The 20,511-nt window shown below is 36.5% G+C and overlaps 1 protein-coding gene across 1 annotated transcript in view; it reads right to left on the bottom strand.

Moving 5' to 3' along the window:
• Positions 1 to 20,511, bottom strand: part of ATL1 (atlastin GTPase 1) — a 78,988-nt gene that overhangs the window by 26,545 nt on the left and 31,932 nt on the right. The window contains exons 3-7 of the mRNA XM_026513707.4: positions 8,321 to 8,568; positions 6,239 to 6,373; positions 5,688 to 5,792; positions 3,272 to 3,322; positions 689 to 745 (exon numbers count right to left, since the gene is read on the bottom strand). Of these exons, the coding sequence (XP_026369492.1) occupies positions 689 to 745; positions 3,272 to 3,322; positions 5,688 to 5,792; positions 6,239 to 6,373; positions 8,321 to 8,568 (596 nt within the window). The remainder of the gene's footprint in view (positions 1 to 688; positions 746 to 3,271; positions 3,323 to 5,687; positions 5,793 to 6,238; positions 6,374 to 8,320; positions 8,569 to 20,511) is intronic.

Raw genomic sequence — 20,511 nt, 5'->3', positions numbered from 1 at the left:
TGGGCGCCTGGCTGGCTCAGTTGGAGGGGCATGCGGTTCTTTTGGGGTCATGGGTTTGAGTCCCACATGCGGTGTAGAGATTACTTAGACATAACTTGAAGAAAGAAAGAAAGAAAGAAAGAAAGAAAGAAAGAAAGAAAGAAAAGAAAGAAGAAAGAAAGAGAGAAAGAAAGAAAGAAGAAAGAAAGAGGGAGGGGGAGGGAGGCAGGGAGGAAAGAAGGAAGGAAGAAAAGGGAAAAAGCACCTCCAAAAAACTTGCCCCCACCCAATATCCTGTCTCTGATTCTCATTTAGCTTTTATTGTGTCTTGTAACCCCTTCTATTTTCCCAGGAATTTTGTTTGTTTTTAACTTTTATGTTTAACAAATTCATCACTTTTTTTTTTTTTTTTTTTTTTTTAGTTTTTGTAACATCTCTAGGGTTGGATTTGGGGGAGAAAAGATGATAGCCTTGTAGGAACCAAAAAATCTTAATTCATCTTTTCATTTTCCCATTTAAAAAACAGTTAAATTTTTATTTCCCTATTTTAATCTCTTACTTGCATCAAATAGCGCTAGCAAAGTTATCAAAGTACTTCTTGAAAGAAATAAAAAGGAAGAAATATGACCCTCTCAATTAATTAATATACCTGGTTATACTCTTCAGAAAAATTTAATAAGAATTTACCATCATTTTACCCTCCACTTACCTGGAATGGTTTCAGGAATATTTCCTCCATCGCCAGTCTGCCATACTCGGTGAAGAGCTAGACAGAAAATCACACACACCACAGAGAAAACTTCAGTATCAGCAAAGTTCTACTTCTGTGCTCTCTTCCATTCTTTGTTTTCCTCGCTAAGACATAATACTGTATTATTAAGGTTACAATAATCATTTTAAGGAACTAAGAATTAGATAAAGCAGAACTACAGTAATTTTTAATTTATTTTTAAATTTAAATTCAATTAATTGACATGTAATGTATTATTGGTTTCAGAGTGATTCATCAGTCTTATATAAAACCCAGTGCTCATTACATCACACTGGGTTACGTCCATGACCCAGTCACCCCATCCCTCCAGCCCCTCCCCTCCAGCAGAACTACAGTAATTTTTAAATAAAAAATTAAGGACATAAAGTACATGTTAAAAATAAAGTTTCCACTTCAGGCTAATACCTTTATATCAAGAATGTAGGACAGTTCTTTTGTAGGGAAGATGGGGGAAAAAGTAACATGGTAAATAACCTTTCAAAGCAGAACTCGCACAGATCAGACCAGAGAGCCATAAACTATGTTGGCCGTATTTACAAAAGTTGTTGCCTGAGGAAATTTAATGGCACAATGGACTGAATTACTACAAAGGCATAAAGGCATTTGGCTTAAAAATATAATCAGATATACCACCTTCTCTTGTTTCTAATTGCTCCCAGTTGAGAGGCACCGTATCAATTTTTGTGTAGACAGAAATGTAAGGTTTTAGAGAACAAAGACCTGAGGTGGGGACTGTGATTAGGCCTCTGACGAGCGTTTCATCCAGCCCAGCCCAGGGGGTTTCCCCAGCTGTACGGAAGTAATGCCACTTCTTCTACAAGACTAACAAGCCAGTGCGGCTTCTCAGAGCTGGGACGAACTGACACAGAGGATTCCCGCCCCTGCCCCTCGAGGATAGCTCCCACAGCACCACCCTGCCTCTCCTGCAGAAGGATCTAGGAAGCCAAGGGTAATTACTAAGCATCTGATTAGAGTGATTCAGTGAAAGTCTGCAATACCATGTCTAAAAGGCAGCTGGTCCAGGGGTGAGACACTCACATTAGAATCATCTACTAACATAATTGGAAGTCACAATCTTTTCTGAGGAGGCTGAGGTGTTGTCGTTTACAGGAAAAATGTTAAATGGTCTCAGAAAAAGATTACTTACTCAATATCAAAGTCCAAAATTAGCCTTCTTAAGAAATCCCTAAGCTGGTATTGAACAGTGCCATACCATTAGCTTGGAGAACAGTTGGCTAGGTTATGACACAGGCCTGAAGAAGTAAATCGTACTTATTACAAGAAACAATTATTCAGCGTATTGCCTATTTGTCCTAAATGCAGTGTGAGGTACTAGAAATATATTTGGGAATAAAGCCGGATGTGAACTCCAAATGTTATTTCCAACATCACAGGTTACCCTGCTTTATTATCCTTTGTTGTCTGTTAAATTTGTACATGGCTCTTATTGCCAAGATAGATTGTCTATTTAGAGCAAAATTTTCTATAAAATATGCAGAGGGAAATTATCAGAGAAACAATACATTTTGCTATGTAACAAAATAACATGCATTGAAAGATAGCAGAGTGTTACAGAGATGGGAACTTTCTTAAGGAAACCTCTAATCTCATCTTTTACATATTTGAGATTTAAATGCTGCTTGGAAAGTGGAAGGAGCACTGAGCCCAGGAGATACCCAGATTTCTAGTCCCACTAGAAATACCACTAATTAGCCACATGAGTTTAGGCAAGTCATTTACTACTTTCAGCCAAATTTACCTCATCTGTAAAATATGAAGGATAAATTAGGTGTCACTCTTTCAGATCTAAAAGAGAATTTTACGAATTATCATCAGGTAGTCCCTCATAGTTTTTAGGTATAAAGCAGTCCATAGGAAAAAAGTCTGGCATACAACTGATATCATACTAATAATTATTAAATCTCTGACCGTAAGACTTCAACTTCAGGTTTTTTTCTCTGCATTTTTGCTGTAACAATACTCTGAGGGCAGCATATAGAACAGAAAGGTTTTCAAAACATATTATTCAAGCACAGCTGACATACGATGTTATAGTTTCAGGTGTGCACCATGCGATTTGGTAATTCTACGCATTATGTGTGCTCACCTTCAGTGTGCCCACCACCTGTCACCACACAACATCACAGTGTTAATGACTGTATCCCCATGGTGTACTTCTCACCTCTGTGAGTTATTTATTTTATGACTGGATCAAATTCACATTTTGGGTCATTTTTAAACCAGAGATTCTTTTCTCTCATCTGCCATATATATTCACATATATAGGGCCAATTGCAAGTAGCTTTAGAGTAACAAAGAAATTTGAAAACTGAATTAGAAAGAACGTAACTATACAGGGCTGAAACAAGAAACCTGGAAATAGGACAACCTCTATTTGATTATGTTTCTAAATCTTTCTGAATTAAGTTTTCCAAGTAGAGGAAGGCCCAACAAAATCTATACATCCTCAAAAGATGACCAGATATGTAAAAAAAAAAAAAAAAGTATACACATTGTTACCTGGAGGTGCTGAAGGTCATCCTCCTGGACGTTCTGGGATAAGTTATATACCTTGATTAAGAAGTAAAGATAAAATGAGAAAATAATTAACATCCTCCAAAGCACTTAGTCATTTTTTACTTTTATAAATATCAATGTTCACAAAATCAAACTCTCTTAAGTGTATTCTTATATAATGGTATTTATAAGACCTTGAGAGAGTAATAAAGAAGGCTTGAAAGACAACAGACAACGTACAATGATCATAAAATTGTTCCAGAAATACCACAGCCACTTGTCCTGGAGACAGAATATTAAAATTATTTATGAACCTAACTAAACAATTAGTCACTAAAATAATCATTCTTACAAGCATACCAAAATAATAGCAATCCCGATCTAAATAACCCATCCATAAAATTTTGTCTTGAAAACTTATGTTCACCTTTTCATAATTGATTAATTTAGTTAAGCCTATAGACAGTTCTACCACATTGAAGTTAGGTTCCAAATATCAGGCTCATATCTCTACACATATGCATTACTGCTTCATGAACAGATCACAGCACTAAGATGACATTCTCTTTTATTTTGAGGGGTAACTTCAAAAAAAAGGATGTTTATATGTTTATATATTGACACAAACAACATACTTTGTGTTCTTATTTAAATAACAGATTTTTTCTCAGATAATAAAAAGTCATTACTAGGGACTTAGATTTTTCAGTGAAAATATTCAATCTTTTCAGGTAAAATATAAATAAAAAATATTAAAAAGGCAAAGTCAATCTTGTTTTAATTGGCTTGTTTATACTGCTGATTATGAACAACGCTTTCTCTGCTCACTTATAATTCCAGCCTTAACTTATTTACCCCAACCACTTTGCCTTCCCTACCTCTTAAACTATCTCACCTCTTTTTAACCATCTGTTTCTTGCTCTTTCTTATGAATAGAAAATATCTAAACACTGTTTTAAAATCTCTCATGCTATATGTTCTATGGCTATAGTAAAACTCTCCAAGGACTTTCAAGACCATTTGTAAAGCCTACAATAACTTCAAAAACAATACTTGAAAAAAGACAAAGAAAGAAAAAAGGAAGGGAAGATACAAAAAAAATTTTAAAGATTTTATTTATTTATTTAGAGAGCACAGAAGCAGGGGGATGGGCAGAGGAAGAGGGAGAGAGAGAATCCCAAGCAGACCCCACACTAAGCATAGAGCCCAATGTGGGGCTTGATCCCAGGACCCTGAGATCATGACCTGAGCCAAAATCAAGAGCGGGAGGCTCAACCAATGGAGCCACCCAGGTGCCACAAAGATAAAAATTTTTGTAAGACATTTACTTATCTAAATGTATATTAAATGTTTTAAAAAGTTGGGAAAGCATCTTAAAAAACAAAAAACAAAAACCCCGCCTGGGTGCCTCAGTTAGTTAAGCATCCACCTCTTGATTCTGGCTCAGGTCATGATCTCAGATTGTGAGATTGAGCCCCGCATGTGGAACCTGCTTGGGATTCTCTCTCCCTCTTCCCCTGTCCCTCCCCTCCGAGACAACCCCCCCACATCACACACGTGCTCTCTCTCCTTCTAAAAAAAAAAGAAGCTGGGAAAGCATATGTTTTCATACTTAGAAATGTTTCTACTGGCTATGGAAAAAAAATCTCATTTGGGGCGGCTGGGTGGCGCAGTCATTGAGCGTCTGCCTTCGGCTCAGGGCGTGATCCCAGGGTTCTGGGATCGAGCCCCACATCAGACTCCTCCTCTGGGAGCCTGCTTCTTCCTCTCTCACTCCCCCTGCTTGCGTTCCCTCTCTTGCTGGCTGTTTCTGTCAAATTAATAAATAAAATCTTAAAAAAAAAAATCTCGTTTATAAATCTTGTTTCCATAAATGTAACTTATAATAGGTAGTTTTAATGTATCTATCTGCATACGTCATAAGACTTAATAATATTGAGTGACTGTAGGCTTTAAACAGAAAAAAATTATCAATAAGATAATACAAATTTTTCTTTTTTTTTTTAAAGATTTTATTTATTTATTTGACAGAGATAGAGACAGCCAGCGAGAGAGGGAACACAAGCAGGGGGAGTGGGAGAGGAAGAAGCAGGCTCATAGCGGAGGAGCCTGATGTGGGGCTCGATCCCAGAACGCCGGGATCACACCCTGAGCAGAAGGCAGACGCTTAACCGCTGTGCCACCCAGGCGCCCCAATACAAATTTTTCTGACCATAGAGTTTGAAAACTGAACAGAAATTAGATGACAGTAACCAAAACAATTCTTTTATAGAAATCACAATAACTTGTATGATAATTGAGCCAAATAATATATTTACCATTTCTGTTGTTTGTCTTAACTACCACATGTATGTAGGAACACATATATTCATAAGTTTTAAAGAAACAGCCATCAAAATGGATTCATTTTATTCCATACCTGTATTGAGCTGATCATTGTGCTAAGCGCAAATACTGTGGCCGAATCTCTCAGAGTTGACTGACTATCAAAGGTTCCCTGAGTATCCATCAATAGCACTGCAACCTACAGGCAAGTAGAGCACAGCATTGATATTTTATAGGACAGGTGCAGTATTAGGGTTACTACAAATTTAACACCATAAGAACTAAAGCAAACAATTATCAATGAATACTTAGTAAGTAATTTTTTATATATGCCATGAATGCCACAGAAACTAAAAATATTAATTAGCTGATACTATAATGATTAATTTTCATTGGTATTCCAACATAACAGAAACGATACTGAAACAAAATATAGATGTTAGCTTGCTGAACTGCTGTCCTATTGTCCCTATGATTTTTCCACCTTGATCAACAGAAAGGGAAACAGGAACACGCAACCCACTTCCCTTTTAATTTTCATGTCAAATTGCCGAACCTAGTTTTCAGAAGATCATTTTGAGGATCTTGAAAAGTGGTAACTCTTGCAAGTGAGACTCAGTTTTCTTTACGAAGTTTGCATCATACCTTCTTGCCATCAGGTTTATTGATAAGGAAGACTTCACTCCATATTTGGATTCCTGTGGTCTCTCTTTCAGACCCACCTCTCCATGAAAAACCAGTCAATGGTTCATTGTAATCTCCAACCCAGTCGACTGATTCCTATAAATTAAGAAAGTCTGTGATATGGAACGGGATATGTGGTGTAGTTTTTTCCACACATCAATTCCGGTTTGTAGCTCTCTCCAACTATAGTCAAAAGGAAACAACATAGTCACATCTACTGCATTGATACAATTACTTTATTTATCTAGAATATTATTACAGAGGAACAGTATCTGCTACATTTTATTCTAGGTCCTGGGAATACATAGATATCATTCCAGACCAGAGAAAGCTTACAACCTAATTTTAAAAAAGACAGACATGTTAACAAACTCTTATGTTGCCATGTATATTAGGCATAAATAGAAGCACAGGAAAAGAAATAACTAACTCTCAGTCAGGTAAGACTTAACAGGAGGGGTGGTGTTTGTGCTAAAATTTGAAGGATGTTTGGGAATTTTCCAGGAGAGCAAATTTGGGGAGGGCATTCTAGAAGCAAAGAAATAAAGATAGGAGAAAGGATATTATGTCAGGATATACACAATAATAATACATACAAACACTTCGGTATTGGGGGAGGAGGGAGTGAACAGCAAGAGGAGAGGCACCTAATAGTGTTGCAGAAAAACAAAAACATAAGCAATCTGTTACACTTTAATCTGGCAAGTGCTATTTAACACAAGCAACATGACAAATGTTATTGAGCATTTAATTTTAATGTTTATTTCACAGTTTAAACTATGAATATGCCTAAAACTGTATAATCCCAAAGAATGGAAACTAATTTTGTTCACTTAATTTTCCCACCCATGTTAAGTAGCATACTAATGTCGAAGAGTTCTGTTTGGTTTCAAAGCCTGAAGTATTTTGGTAGTTCTATTCTTGATTTGCTTGAACTGAAGCTAGAGATAGAAGATATTAAAGTGAACTTCACGAAACTACTCAAAAATACCCTAACTATAAAAGATCAATCCCAAATGAACAATTATGGTATAAGTAAACAACACAAAGTTGCTGTGGGTAGTGTGTCCCTTCTGCCTCCACAGCCATATGTGCAAGAGAATTGCTATGGGGAAAAGGGTAGAAAATAATATATAGGTATGCTCTCCATTCCCAACCTTATGTTCCTGGACTCTGTTATCCTTCTGCTTTTGGTTTATCCTAGGTCCCTTAAAGTTTCATTTCTGAGCCACATTGTCGTCTCAAATGTTATGACACTGTTGATTGCCTCTGGGGGTGGGGTAAGATGAGAATCAAGCGGGAAAAGACAAGAGAGAACTTTCTGGGGTAACAGCAAGATATACTTGATAGAACTTGTGGCCATGCAGGCATAAGCATTTTCAAAAAATAATCATAATAAGCAAATGTACACCTAAGATTTATGCATGTAACTGTAATGTAGATTTTACAACAAAAGAAAACAACTAAGTACTGAAATATATGATAACGATACAGATTAAAATATTTATGAAGAAGTGTGCCAATGTCAGCAGTTTACTTTGAAATGGATAAAAAAATCAGAAGCGGTGATGGGTGTAAGGAGGGAAGAAGAACTGGAGACACGTGATAACGCAAGAATATTAATGTTCATGGTAAAATCTAGGTAGACACTGAGGTCTTCACTGTAAAATTCTTTTTAACTTTGCTGCATGCTTGAAATTTGTCATAATAAATGTTGGGGAGAAAATAATTATCATAAAAAAGTTATGATAAAAGTTATGTGACACATTTTAAACACTCTAACATGTAAAGTTTATGATCATATCACTATGCTGTGTCTCTTTCTAAAAGAATAAAAAAATAAGCTATATTCTAAGGGAAATGTGGCAAAGTGGCCTCAGAGAAAAGTGGCCAATGGAGTTTGGTACCCAAAGCACTGCAGGTGGAATGGTTCTACCGCAGCATATAGGATAATGCAAGTGGAAATACTGAACACTACTAAATACAAACACAACGGGACAAGAGCACAGAAACAAGAAAACATTTTAAAGCAATCTTACGCACCTGGTTGTACATGTATCTCAACATGAAGTCCATCAGGAATGATTTTCCTTTTCTAAAGGCTCCAGCCACAGATACGGCAACAACCTCCTTGTCCCTGACAGCCTCTGAGAGAAGGATCCGATTCAGTGCCGTTTCATCTAACTCAAACGAATGGTCATCTTTGACGATGAGGACTTGGACTGGTCCTGCCTTTTTCACCGGCTCCTCCTCTTCTGAGCTCCATTCGTATGTCTTTTCTGAAAACCCACCTGTTGAATAAAATAGCAATTTATTCAGCTAATCATCTCAAAATACCAAGAAATGTACAGGTACCTCTCAATTCTCAAATATCTGAAACAGGGGCACAATGGAATTAGAAATGCTCGTTTTAATGACATATATTAATGTCATTAAATGTCTCAGAAAGACTTATGTCTCAGAAAGACATATCTCATCTTTCTGATTATGTGACCAAATCAAAGAGAATTTTATTCTCAAGAAAGCTCCAAGTCAGGGCAGAGATCTGTTTGCAGAGTGAGAAAGAAAATCAAAGCAAAGGGTTCTACTTTTGGAGCATAGGAATAAAATGACTTTAGTTCATACTTTCTTCATCCCCTAAAAATAAGTTTAGTTATTCACATAAAGGATCCTTGCAAAGTTTTTTAAAACTGAACACACATAGGAGGAAATAAATACAGGGAATCAGAATCACATATTTTTGAAATTGGAATAAATTTCTACAGCACCTAGTTCAGCTTCCTTCATTACATGCATGCCATCTACAAATTCCTAGGTTCTTAAATGTCTAAAATTATACCTCATAGCAATGGAATTTACAGATAATTAAATTGGATAGGGCCAGATTACAGACATCCTTCAAATCCATAGCAAAGAGCTCTAGATATAATTCAATTTTAAAAAAGTTATTTGGTGTGAAGATCTTATACAAAAGCTGTGTGACCCTGGGAAATTACTAAATCTCTCAACTCTTCATCTGTAAAATGTAAACTACTAATAGTACCTATTAATAGGGTTGTTATAAAGATTAAGGGAGCTACTATATGTAAAGTGCTGAGATCAGTGCTTGGCACATAGTAATCTCATAAAGGTTAGCTATCATCACCACCATCACCATCACTGCCTTGGGATTATAGACTGAACTAAGTATTCCTAGAAGAACTTTCTGCCTATTTTCCAGAAATTTGTGTGTGTGTATGTATACATATGTATGTAAAAAATTATCATATATATGATAAATGGTTAATATCCAAAATATATTAAGAACTGATACAACTAAATAGCAAAACAAAAACAAAAACAAAAACAAAACCCTCAAACAATCCAATTTAAAAATGGGCAGAGGATCTGAATAGACCTTTTTCTACAGAAGACATGCAAATGGCCAACAGACACATGAAAAGGAGCTCAATATCATTAATCATCAAAAAATGCAAATCAAAACCAAATAGATATCACCTCATACCTATTAGAATGGCCATTATCAAAAAAGAGAAGAAACAAGTCCTGGTTAGGACATAGAGAAAAAGGAATCCTTGTGCACTGCTGGTGAAAACATAAATTGGTGAAACCACTGTGGAAAACAGTATGGAAAAAATTAAAAATAAAATTACTATGTGATCCAGCAATTCCACTTCTAGGTATTCATCTGAAGAAAATGAAATGAGTAACTCAAAAAGATATATGCACCCCTATGTTCATTATAGCATTATTTATAATAGTCAAGATATGGAAACAACCTAAGAACAACCTAGGTGTCCACTGATGAATGAAGGGATAAAGAAATTTGTGTGTGTGTGTGTGTGTGTGTGTGTTTGTGTATACACTCATATATGCGCACACACACACACACACACACACATATATGCGATGGACTATTACTCAGCCATAAAAAATAATGAAATCTTGCCATTTGTGATAACATAGATGGACCTCAAGCGCATTGTGCAGGACAGAGAAAGACAAATACCGTACGGTCTCTTATATGTGGAATTTAAAAAACAAAAACAGGGGCGCCTGGGCGCTTGGTCATTAAGCGTCTGCCTTCGGCTCAGGGCATGATCCCAGAGTCCTGGGATCGAGCCCCACATTGGGCTCACTGCTCCACTGGAAGCCTACTTCTTCCTCTCCCGCTCCCCCCGCTTGTGTTCCCTCTCTCACTGGCTGTCTCTTTCTCTGTCAAATAAATAAAATCTTAAAAAATAAAATAAAAATAAAAACAAAAAATAAAACAAGCTTATAGGTACAGAGAACAGCTGCTGGTTACCAGAATTGGGGGGGTGAGGGTGGGAGAAATAGGTGAAGAGGATCAAAAGATAAAAATAAAAACATAGACAAAGAAATCTTGTTCTCTTGTTAAGTCATTTTGAAACTCTGATGCTTAGTTTCTTCTTATGTAAGATGGAAAGAAGTTTTCCATTTAATTTTCAGAAATGTCAGTTTTGACAGAGGTCAACTTTTAGAATTAATCCTTAATATATAAGAGTTTTAGAACCCTGGGGGCGCCTGGGTGGCACAACGGTTAAGCGTCTGCCTTCGTCTCAGGGCGTGATCCCGGCGTTATGGGATCGAGCCCCACATCAGGCTCCTCCGCTATGAGCCTGCTTCTTCCTCTCCCACTCCCCCTGCTTGTGTTCCCTCTCTCGCTGGCTGTCTCTATCTCTGTCGAATAAATAAATAAAATCTTTAAAAAAAAAAAAGGGTTTTAGAACCCTGGACCATGGCATTTGTAGTATATTACAAAATAACTTCAATGTGTCAAGGGACCCGTTCTTGTATCTACTGCCTTTGTAATGTAACTTTGTAATGTCCTCCCGCTTTGACTCTGGGGTCAGCCACGTGAGCTGCTTTAGCAGACATGACACAGCAGAGGCTTCTTAGAAAAGTCCTTGTGTTTTTCCATTTTGCTTTTTCACTTCTGCCATTCACCATGTCAATATTCTCAAAGTAGTCTGCTGCAGGATGAGAGACACTTGGAGCAAAGGCAAACAGCATAGTCCCAACCAAGCCCTACAGCAAGCCAACCCCAAGCCATGTGAGGGAGCTCAGCCAAGACCAATAGTTGCCTGACAACTATTTCAACATGTATGATCAATAAATGCTTATTGTTCTATGCCCTTGAGGTTTTGTGGTTATTATGCAGCAAAACAGGCAATAAACTACTGGTACAGCCTACAAACCCTTCCTTTAAAAGGGCAGTACAGTGTAGTGGTTTAAAACGCTGGCTCTGGAACCAGACTACTGAGATTTGAATAAAGGTTTCCCCATTTCTTAGTAATCTTCAGCAAGTTGCTTAACCTCTCTGTGTCTACCTCATAACGTTGCTGTGAATTAATATATTCAAGTAACACACTTAGAACAGCTGCTGGTACGTTGTAAATGCTTTTAGTATTATTATAGATTTAGGAAACAAAAGCCAAAGATGTAACCAACCTTGCCCAAGAAAAGGATTTGGATTTTCTGTATCAGGCAATCTACCATGGATGCTTTCTTGTGTTACTATTTATTTCCTTTTACTACTCCAGCAAGGTATTTATTATTATCTGTATTTTTGACACATGAGGAAATTAAGAATTGGGTTAAGTAACTTTTCCAAGAGCATGCCCACTAGTAAGCGTTAGATCCGAGTTCACATAGTTAGTAACTGCCAACTTGAGATTAGATCCCAAGTATCTAAACTTTCATCCCAGGCCTTTCTACTATGACATTCTGTTTCTTTAGGGAAATCAGATAACTCTTAGACACCACATGAATGGGCTCATTTGCTTTGTATCAAAAGAACAGAAGGTCAAAACATACACCAATTAATTCTTCAGATCAGATATATGACCTAGCCTCAAATCAACCCTTAATAGTATTAATTTTGAACAAACTGGGCTCTTAAATAACCTTTCATTTAAATATTTGAAAATATATTTAAATAGACATCCTCCATTATGTCTGCAGGCATACCTTGGAGATATTGCAGATTCAATTCCAGACCACCACAATAAAGCAAGTCATAGGAGTTTTTTGGTTTCCCAGTGCCTATAAAAGTTATATTTATACGACACTGTAGTCTATTAAGTGTGCAATAGCATTGTGTCTTAAAAAACCCAAAATATGTACCTTAATTTAAAACTACTTTATTGCTAAAAAAAAAAAAATGGTAATCATCATCTGAGCTTTCGGAAAGTTGTCATCTTTTTACTGGAGGGTCTGGCCTTGGTGCTGATGGCTGCTGACTGATCAGGGTGCCTAGTGCTGAAGTCTGGGGTGACTGTGGCAATTTCCTAAAATAAGACAACAATGAAATTTGCTGCACTGATTGACTCTTTCTTTTGTGAAGAGTTTCTCTGTAGCATGCTTGCTGTTTGACAGCATTTTACCCACATAGAACTTCTCTCGAAATTAGAGTCCGTTCTCTCAAACCCTCCTGCTGCTTTATCAACTAAGTTTATGTCATATTCTAAATCCTCTGCTGTCATTTGCAGTCTTCACAGCGTCTTCACCAGGGGTTGATTCCACCTTAAGAAACCACTTTCTCTCCTCATGTATCAGAAGCGACCCCTCACACATTCAAGTTTTATCCTGAGGGTTCTGCAACTCAGTCCTATCTTCAGGCCCCGCTTCTAATTCTAGTTCTCCCGCGGTTTCCACCACATCTGCAGTTACTTCCTCTATTGCAGTCTTGAACCCCTCACAGTCATCGAACTCAAAAGTCTTAAATAGTGCAACAATTACTAAAATGGGACACAGACACAAAGTGAGCAAATGCTGTTGGAAAAACGATGTGTACAGGCTTGCTTAATGCAGTGTCGCCACAAACCTTCAATTTGTTAAAAATGCAATATCTGTGAAGCTCAATAAAACAGAGTGCAACAAAATGAGGAATGCCTGTACTTAATAAGAAGTTTTATAACTAGAGAAAAACAGGCAATCATATCTCCTGGCATAATTTTTAAAGAGACTTCTGATTACATTTACATATGTATATATAATTGTACCACATTGATAATTATCTATCTATATTGCTGTTCATCTTTAAGAAAGTACTACTGAAATACTGCAAATCTAACATCTAATTTCAGTTTTTCACTAGTGGAGACAGACATACAGCGATACTTTCTGAACCTAGTACAAAGCATCTGGAAACAAGAGGACCATTGCCTGTAGCCATGAATCAGAGCTGTTCTCTCAGCAAAGTTAAGAAAAATTGATTTTATATCCAAAGAATGACACCTTCCATATTGCCTTATCTCAATGCTGGAGTCAGAGTCTTTGTTTAAATCCCAGTTTCACACCTTACACATATACGAAGTTGTGGAAATTATCTAACCACCCAATGGCTATCATCTATCTGAAAAATGAGATTAAGAATGATACCTATATCAGAGAGGCCTTTGTGACACTTAAGTAATGTTCATTAAATGAAAACCAAAGAGCTAGACAATTAGTACATGCTTAATAATGACCTAACACTAATAGTATTACTAATAATACTATTATTAATAATGATTTCTATTAATACTATCATTCATTATCTATTCATATTTGATTCCAGTACTACCCGCCAACCTAATTTCAGCCTCAGCACAAATGGCCTTTTGTTGAAGATGGCAAATATTCATTTTCTTTGACAAAGCTCTTTGCCTATCATGTAGTTAGGATCTGATTACACAATTGATGTGACTCAGGAACCCAGGCTAAACAATATTTTGGACAGAAAAACATCTTCAGAGCTGAAAACTATATCACAACTTTCTACAGACTGAAATAATTCTCAAAGATTGCTTGCATCAAACTACATATATGTAACAGGTGCTTTCAATAGAATTTCTGGACTGTAATGTTTTCAAATATTCAACATTTCAGCATGATGCAATTTTGTTAAGTGGTTGTACCAATGTTTCACTCCCTACCCACTCCTCTCAATTTCTTAGACATCCTATTGATCCACATCCTTTCCAACACTTGGTTTTGTCTGACTTCTTAATTTTTGTCACTTGCACAGGTGTAAAATAAGTAAGTGATATGTCATCACGGTCTTGCTATGCATCTCTAAATGCCAATGACGTAAACACGCCTTTTGCTCATTTTCTACTAGGTGTGTCTTTTTTTCACTGATTTGCAGTGGTTCCTTATGTATTTTGACTGCTCGTCCTTTGTTAGTTATATGCATGGCAAAAATCTCCTAGTTTAGAGATTACCTGTTCATTTTCCTTAAGCTCTTATTAATGAAAAGTCATTCTTAATTTTAATATAATAGATTTTATTAATAATTTATTTTATGATTAGTACTTAATATATCATGTTTAAGAAATTATTCCTTATACAAGATGTGAATACATTCATATACATTCCTCTAGTTTCTAAGTTTTGCTTTTGATACTTAAGTTCTTAACCCACAAGAAGTCGCTACTTGTGTAAGATGTGAGATCGAAATCCAATTTGACTTTATATGAGTAACAAAGTTTTCAGAACTCTATCAAAACCTCCTTTCCTCAAGTAGTCTGCCATTTGATTTTTATCATAAATAAGAGTTATACACATGCATACATATTTATGCACAAATATATATACATACATACATATATTTATACACATATACACACACATATAATGACTTTGTTTCTGATCTCTCGATTCTGATCCATTCAATAATTCATCTACATCAGCACCAACAGTATACTATCTTAATCAAAACAATTTTTTTCTGTAAGATTTTATTTATTTATTTTAGAGAGAGAGAGAGCAGGGAGCAGGGAGGGACAGAGGAAGAGGGGAGAAGAGTCTCCAGCAGACTCCGTGTTGAGTGCGGAGCCCAACACGGAGCTTGATCTCACAACCCTGAGATCACAACCCTGAGATCACCACCTGAGATCACAACTTGAGCTGAAACCAAGAATCAGATGCTTAACCGACTGTGCCACCCAGGTGCTCCTCAAACAGCTTTATAAAAAGTCATTATATATAGTATGATTATATTCCTCTAATTATTATCAGTCTTGGCTATTTTGACCCTTTCCGTACAAATATTGGAATCAATATGCTAGTTGAATTTTTTTAAGTTATATTAAATTTATGGATCATTTTGGAAGGGATCAATTTTATTATATTGTCTTCCAACCCATAAACATGAGAAATCTCTTTTAATCTGCTTCAATAAAGTTTTTATAATTTGGGGTGCTGGAGAAAGTAGGTTTGTTACATTCATTCCTAGGTACATTAGATTTTATTGCTAATTATAACTGGTTTCATTGCTGTTTTTAATTATGTTTTATAGCTGTTGCTTGGGTAAAGAAATGTAACTGACTTTAATAGATTAGCCTCATGTTGAAACATTTGTTAAACTACTCCTCTCTATAAATTCTGAGTAGATACTTTTGGGTTTCATTAATGTAGAAACAAATAATTTTTACAAATAGTGAAGTTCTATTTCTATCTTTTTAATCCTTATGTATTTCTTTTCCTTTTCTTGTATCATTGGACATTGAATACAATGTTGAATAGCAGAGGTAATACTAGACACAACTTATGATTTTAGTGAACATAACTTCCTCATTTTAATGGGACTACTTCCAATATTTGAGTTCATATTTGCTATAGTTTGGTCTGGTTTGTTAGATAACTTTACTTTATTAAGGAACTTCTCTACTGGTTTACTATGAGTTTTCAAAAATCATAAATGGAAAATGAATTTTATCAAATGTCTTTTCTGCATCTGTTGACATGATCACCTAGTTTACACCTCTACTCTGTTAACGTAAGTAATACATCTTTACATTTTTGTACAAACCTGATATTTTCAGGGTACAATATCTTATTTATATACTATTGACTCAGTTTGCTAAAGTCTTGTTTAGGAATTGTTCATCTATATTCACCAATGAATTGAGTCTATCATTTTCCTTTCTCATTTTGTCTTTGGCTAGTTTATTTTTATTTTATTTATTTATTTTTGTTTGTTTATTTATTTGACAGAGAGAGAGACAGCCAGCGAGAGAGGGAACACAAGCAGGGGGAGGGGGAGAGGAAGAAGCAGGATCCCAGCAGAGCAGGGAGCCCGATGCGGGGCTTGATCCGAGGACCCTGCGATCAGGCCCTGGGCCAAAGGCAGACGCTTAAGAGCTGAGCCACTCAGGCACCCCTCTTTGGCTAGTTTAATATTCAGTTATATTAGCTTTATAAAAGGAATTAGCAAATGCTTCCCTTTCTATCTTCAAAAAGAGTTTGTAATAAAAAATTACGGTGAACAGTTCTTTGAAATTTTGATATATCTTGACTATAAAACCATCTGGGCCTGCTGTTTTCTTTGTGAGATGATTTTTAACTATTACCTCAATTTCATTAATACTTATGATGCAATAGCTACATTAGTACTAATAAAGTTTTGTATTTCTTTTTCAGAAATTTTTTTGTACATTTTATCTTTCTAGGAATTTTTCTCCATTGTCTAAAATTTCAGACAAAAAGTCAGTAAAGATGTAGAACATTTAAACAGTATCAATAGCCAACCTGACCAAGTTGACATCTAATAATTGCAAAACCATATATTCAAAGTTCATATGGGATATTCACCAAATAGACCATGTACTGGTTCATATATCAGATCTCAGCACATTTCAAATTTTTAAAATACTGCAAAAAAAATGTTCTCTGATAATAGAGAAATTAAACTAAAAATCAATAACAAGTATATATTTAGAAAATTCCTAAATATTTTGAAATTAAGCAGTAAATTTCTAAATAACCTATGGATATAAGAAAATATCATACGGGAAATGAGAATATGTTGTAAACTAAATAATCTAATGAATCTGATCCATTCATCAGCAGCACTATACACTATCTTTATCAAAATAGCTTTATGAAAATTCATTACATATAGTAGGGTAAGCCTATATCCTATCTTCTAATTATTATCAATTATGGCTATTATTTATTTTTTTTTAAGATTTTATTTATTTATTTGACAGAGATAGAGACAGCCAGCGAGAGAGAGAGAGGGAACACAAGCAGGGGGAGTGGGAGAGGAAGAAGCAGGCTCATAGCGGAGGAGCCTGATGTGGGGCTCGATCCCATAACGCCGGGATCACACCCTGAGCAGAAGTCAGACACTTAACGACTGTGCCACCCAGGCGCCCCAGTTATGGCTATTTTGACTCTTTCTATATAAATATTAGAATCAGTAGGTTGCAGTGTAGTATCTTATTTATACAGAAATAGTGAAAATATGACATAACAAAAACTTGCTTAGAGGAAATTTACACCTTGAAATGTATTTAGTAGAAAAGACTTTGAAAAAGCATAATCTAATATTCATCTTAAGTGAGAAAAAGAATAGCATATTAAATGCAAAAAAAAAAAAGAAGGAAGTAATAAAGATGTCAGAAACCAATGAACTAGAAATAGAGATCAACAAGAATGATTTAATAATCTAAGACTAATCAAACAAAATAAGAGAAAAAAGTCACATATCATCAATTTCAGATATGAAAAAGGGATATCACTACAGATCCTACAGATATTTAAAAGATAATATGAGAAGAATGACATCCGCATCATGGTGACATGAGAACTTTCTTTTTTCTCTCCTCTTTGATTTACAACTAATTGGCCATCTATAACCCCCGCCCCCCAAAAAAAGGAAAGAAAGAAAGGGCCTTTTCCAGGCTTACTAGGACACCCAAGAGATCCATCCATCTGTGCACCAAGAAGTGGGTGGACTGGACCACAGAGGAGGCTGCAGGGAGAAGGAAGAGGCCATGGAGCCTAGGGCTGTAGAGCCTCCAGCATCAAGTACAGCAGCTGGGACCAGGCACAAGCCTTTAAAGAGGTGGGGGTAAAGGCAGTGAGTTGGGGGGAGGGGTCTGCCAGTCAGGTTCTGCATTCCACAGCTGGAGGGACATTTCTCTCCCTGAGGTAAGACTGCAGTGAATGGGGGGAGGGAAAGGAAAGAGAAGTAGGAACTGAAGGAAAATATCTCCTGTTGCTTGTCTCAGAGTTCTGGCAAAAAAACCACCCAGGGACCTCTGGGACCCCACCTCCTCCATTCAAGGAGTCCCTACTGAGCTGGCCTCCAGCTATGGGCACACCCCAAATCCCAGGTGTTAAGTATGTCCCCCAACTCGAAAGCCACCCACCCTCCTCCCCCCACCCCCAGCCAGCTTTACGTATATGTAAATACAAAAGAGCTGCTGCAAGGGAAACCAAAACCTTGTGCTATAGTGCCACCTTCTGGAAAACAAAGGAAGACTCCTAATTACCAAATCTGTTGAACTGTTAGAATCAAAGCAAACAAAACCTTGCTTAAATAAGAAAGGTATTTGTAACTTCAAATGTGGTAGCAGGGGCAGTTTTCATCAAACAGCACGAAAAAGTCATGGTAATATGGTATTACATAAAGAAAATGATAATCTTCCAGCAACCAAATGCAAAGACATGGATACTGTGATCTGATAAAGAATCCAAAATCACTGTTATTAGAGGTGCCTGGGAGGCTCAGTTGGTTAAGTGTCCAACTCTTGGTTTCAGCTCAGGTAATGATTTCATGGGTCAGATCAAGCCCTGAATTGAGCCACGCATCTGGCTTCTTGCTCAGCGGGGAGTCTGCTTGCAGATTCTCTCCCTCTGCCCCTTCCCCCACTCGCGCTTGTTCTCTCTCTCTCAAATAAAATAAATAAATCTCTTTAAAAAAATTGCTGTTATGAAAAAATTCAGTGAGCTACAAGAAAACTCAGAAAGGTAAAATAATGATCTCAGAAATAAAATTAATGAACAGGGGCGTCTGGGTGACTCAGTCAGTTAAGCGTCTGCCTTCGGCTCAGGTCACGATCTCAGGGTCCTGGGATAGAGTTCCACATCAGGCTCTCTGCTCAGCGGGGAGTCTGCTTCTCCCTCTCACTCTTCCTCTGTGTTCTCCCTCTCTCTCTAATTAAATAAATAAAATCTTTGAAAAAAAATTAATGAACAGAAGAAGTACTTTACCAGAGACTGAAATTCTTAAAAAAAACCAAACAAACAGCAATTCTGGAACTGGTGAACTCAGTAAATGAAATGAAGAATGAGTTAGAATGCATTGGAAATAGAGATCAGATGGAAGACAGAATTAGCAAGCTAGAAGATAGGAATCTAGAAGTGACTCAGTTGGGATGCCTGGCTGGCTCAGTTGGTAGAGAATGAGACTCTTAATCATGGGGTCATGAGTTCAAGTCCCACATTGGGTGTAGAGCTTGATAATGAAGTCATAGTGTAAAAGCTTTTTTGACATCAAAAATAAGAGGAAGAGTAAAAAGATGGAACTTCTATAGGTGAATGAAGATAAATTGCTATGAGCTGAGAAAAGACTAAAAAGACTAAAAAACATATCTATGAAATGTTTTATGTAACCTTCATGGTAAGCACATAGCAAAATCTAAAGCAGTGATATGAAATTTAAAAAACAGGCGACTAAGCAGAGCACCATGGAAGACCACCAACTTATGAAGGTAGACAGAAACAGAAGGAACCTGAAACAGTGGAGAGAAAAATAACCAGAAGGCAAAAGATAAAATAGCCATAGTAAATCCCTGCATATCTATAATGTAAATGAATTGAATTTACCAAATAAAAGGTACAGAGTGGCTAGATGAATTAAAAAACAAAAACAAGGACAACAAAATAAGACCCAACTATGTGGTGGCCACAGGAGATTCCTTTCCGCTCTAAAGACACACCACAGCTCAAAGTGAAAGAATGGAAGATGCTATTCCAAGCACAAGGGAAAAAAAGAAGGTGGGAATAGCCATGCTTACATCAGACAAAAAGACTTCAAGTCAAAAAGGACAACAAGAGACAAAGAAGGTCAGTATATAATGATAGAAAGGCCAGTATATCAGATCATAAATATGTATGTTCCCAAGAGCTACTCACCAAAATATATTAAGCAAATAGTTATAGATATTAAGGAGAAATAGATAACAATAAGATCATTGTAGGGGACTTCAATACTTCACTATCAGCAATGGATAGATCATCCAGACAGAAAAACACGAGCAGATATTGAAATAGAACGCACTTTAGAGCAAAAGGACTCAATAAACATATATAGAACATTTCATCCAACAGCAGCAGAATACACACTCTTATCAAATGCACACGGTACATTCTCCAAGACAGCTCATAGGATAGGTCACAAAACAAATCTTAGCAAGTTTAAGAACACTGAAATCATG

Source organism: Ursus arctos, unplaced genomic scaffold (assembly GCF_023065955.2).
Source record: "Ursus arctos isolate Adak ecotype North America unplaced genomic scaffold, UrsArc2.0 scaffold_37, whole genome shotgun sequence".
NCBI classification, from domain to species: domain Eukaryota; kingdom Metazoa; phylum Chordata; class Mammalia; order Carnivora; family Ursidae; genus Ursus; species Ursus arctos.
Note: the sequence above shows the minus strand (reverse complement) of the source record. Positions and strands in the feature narration are given on the sequence as shown.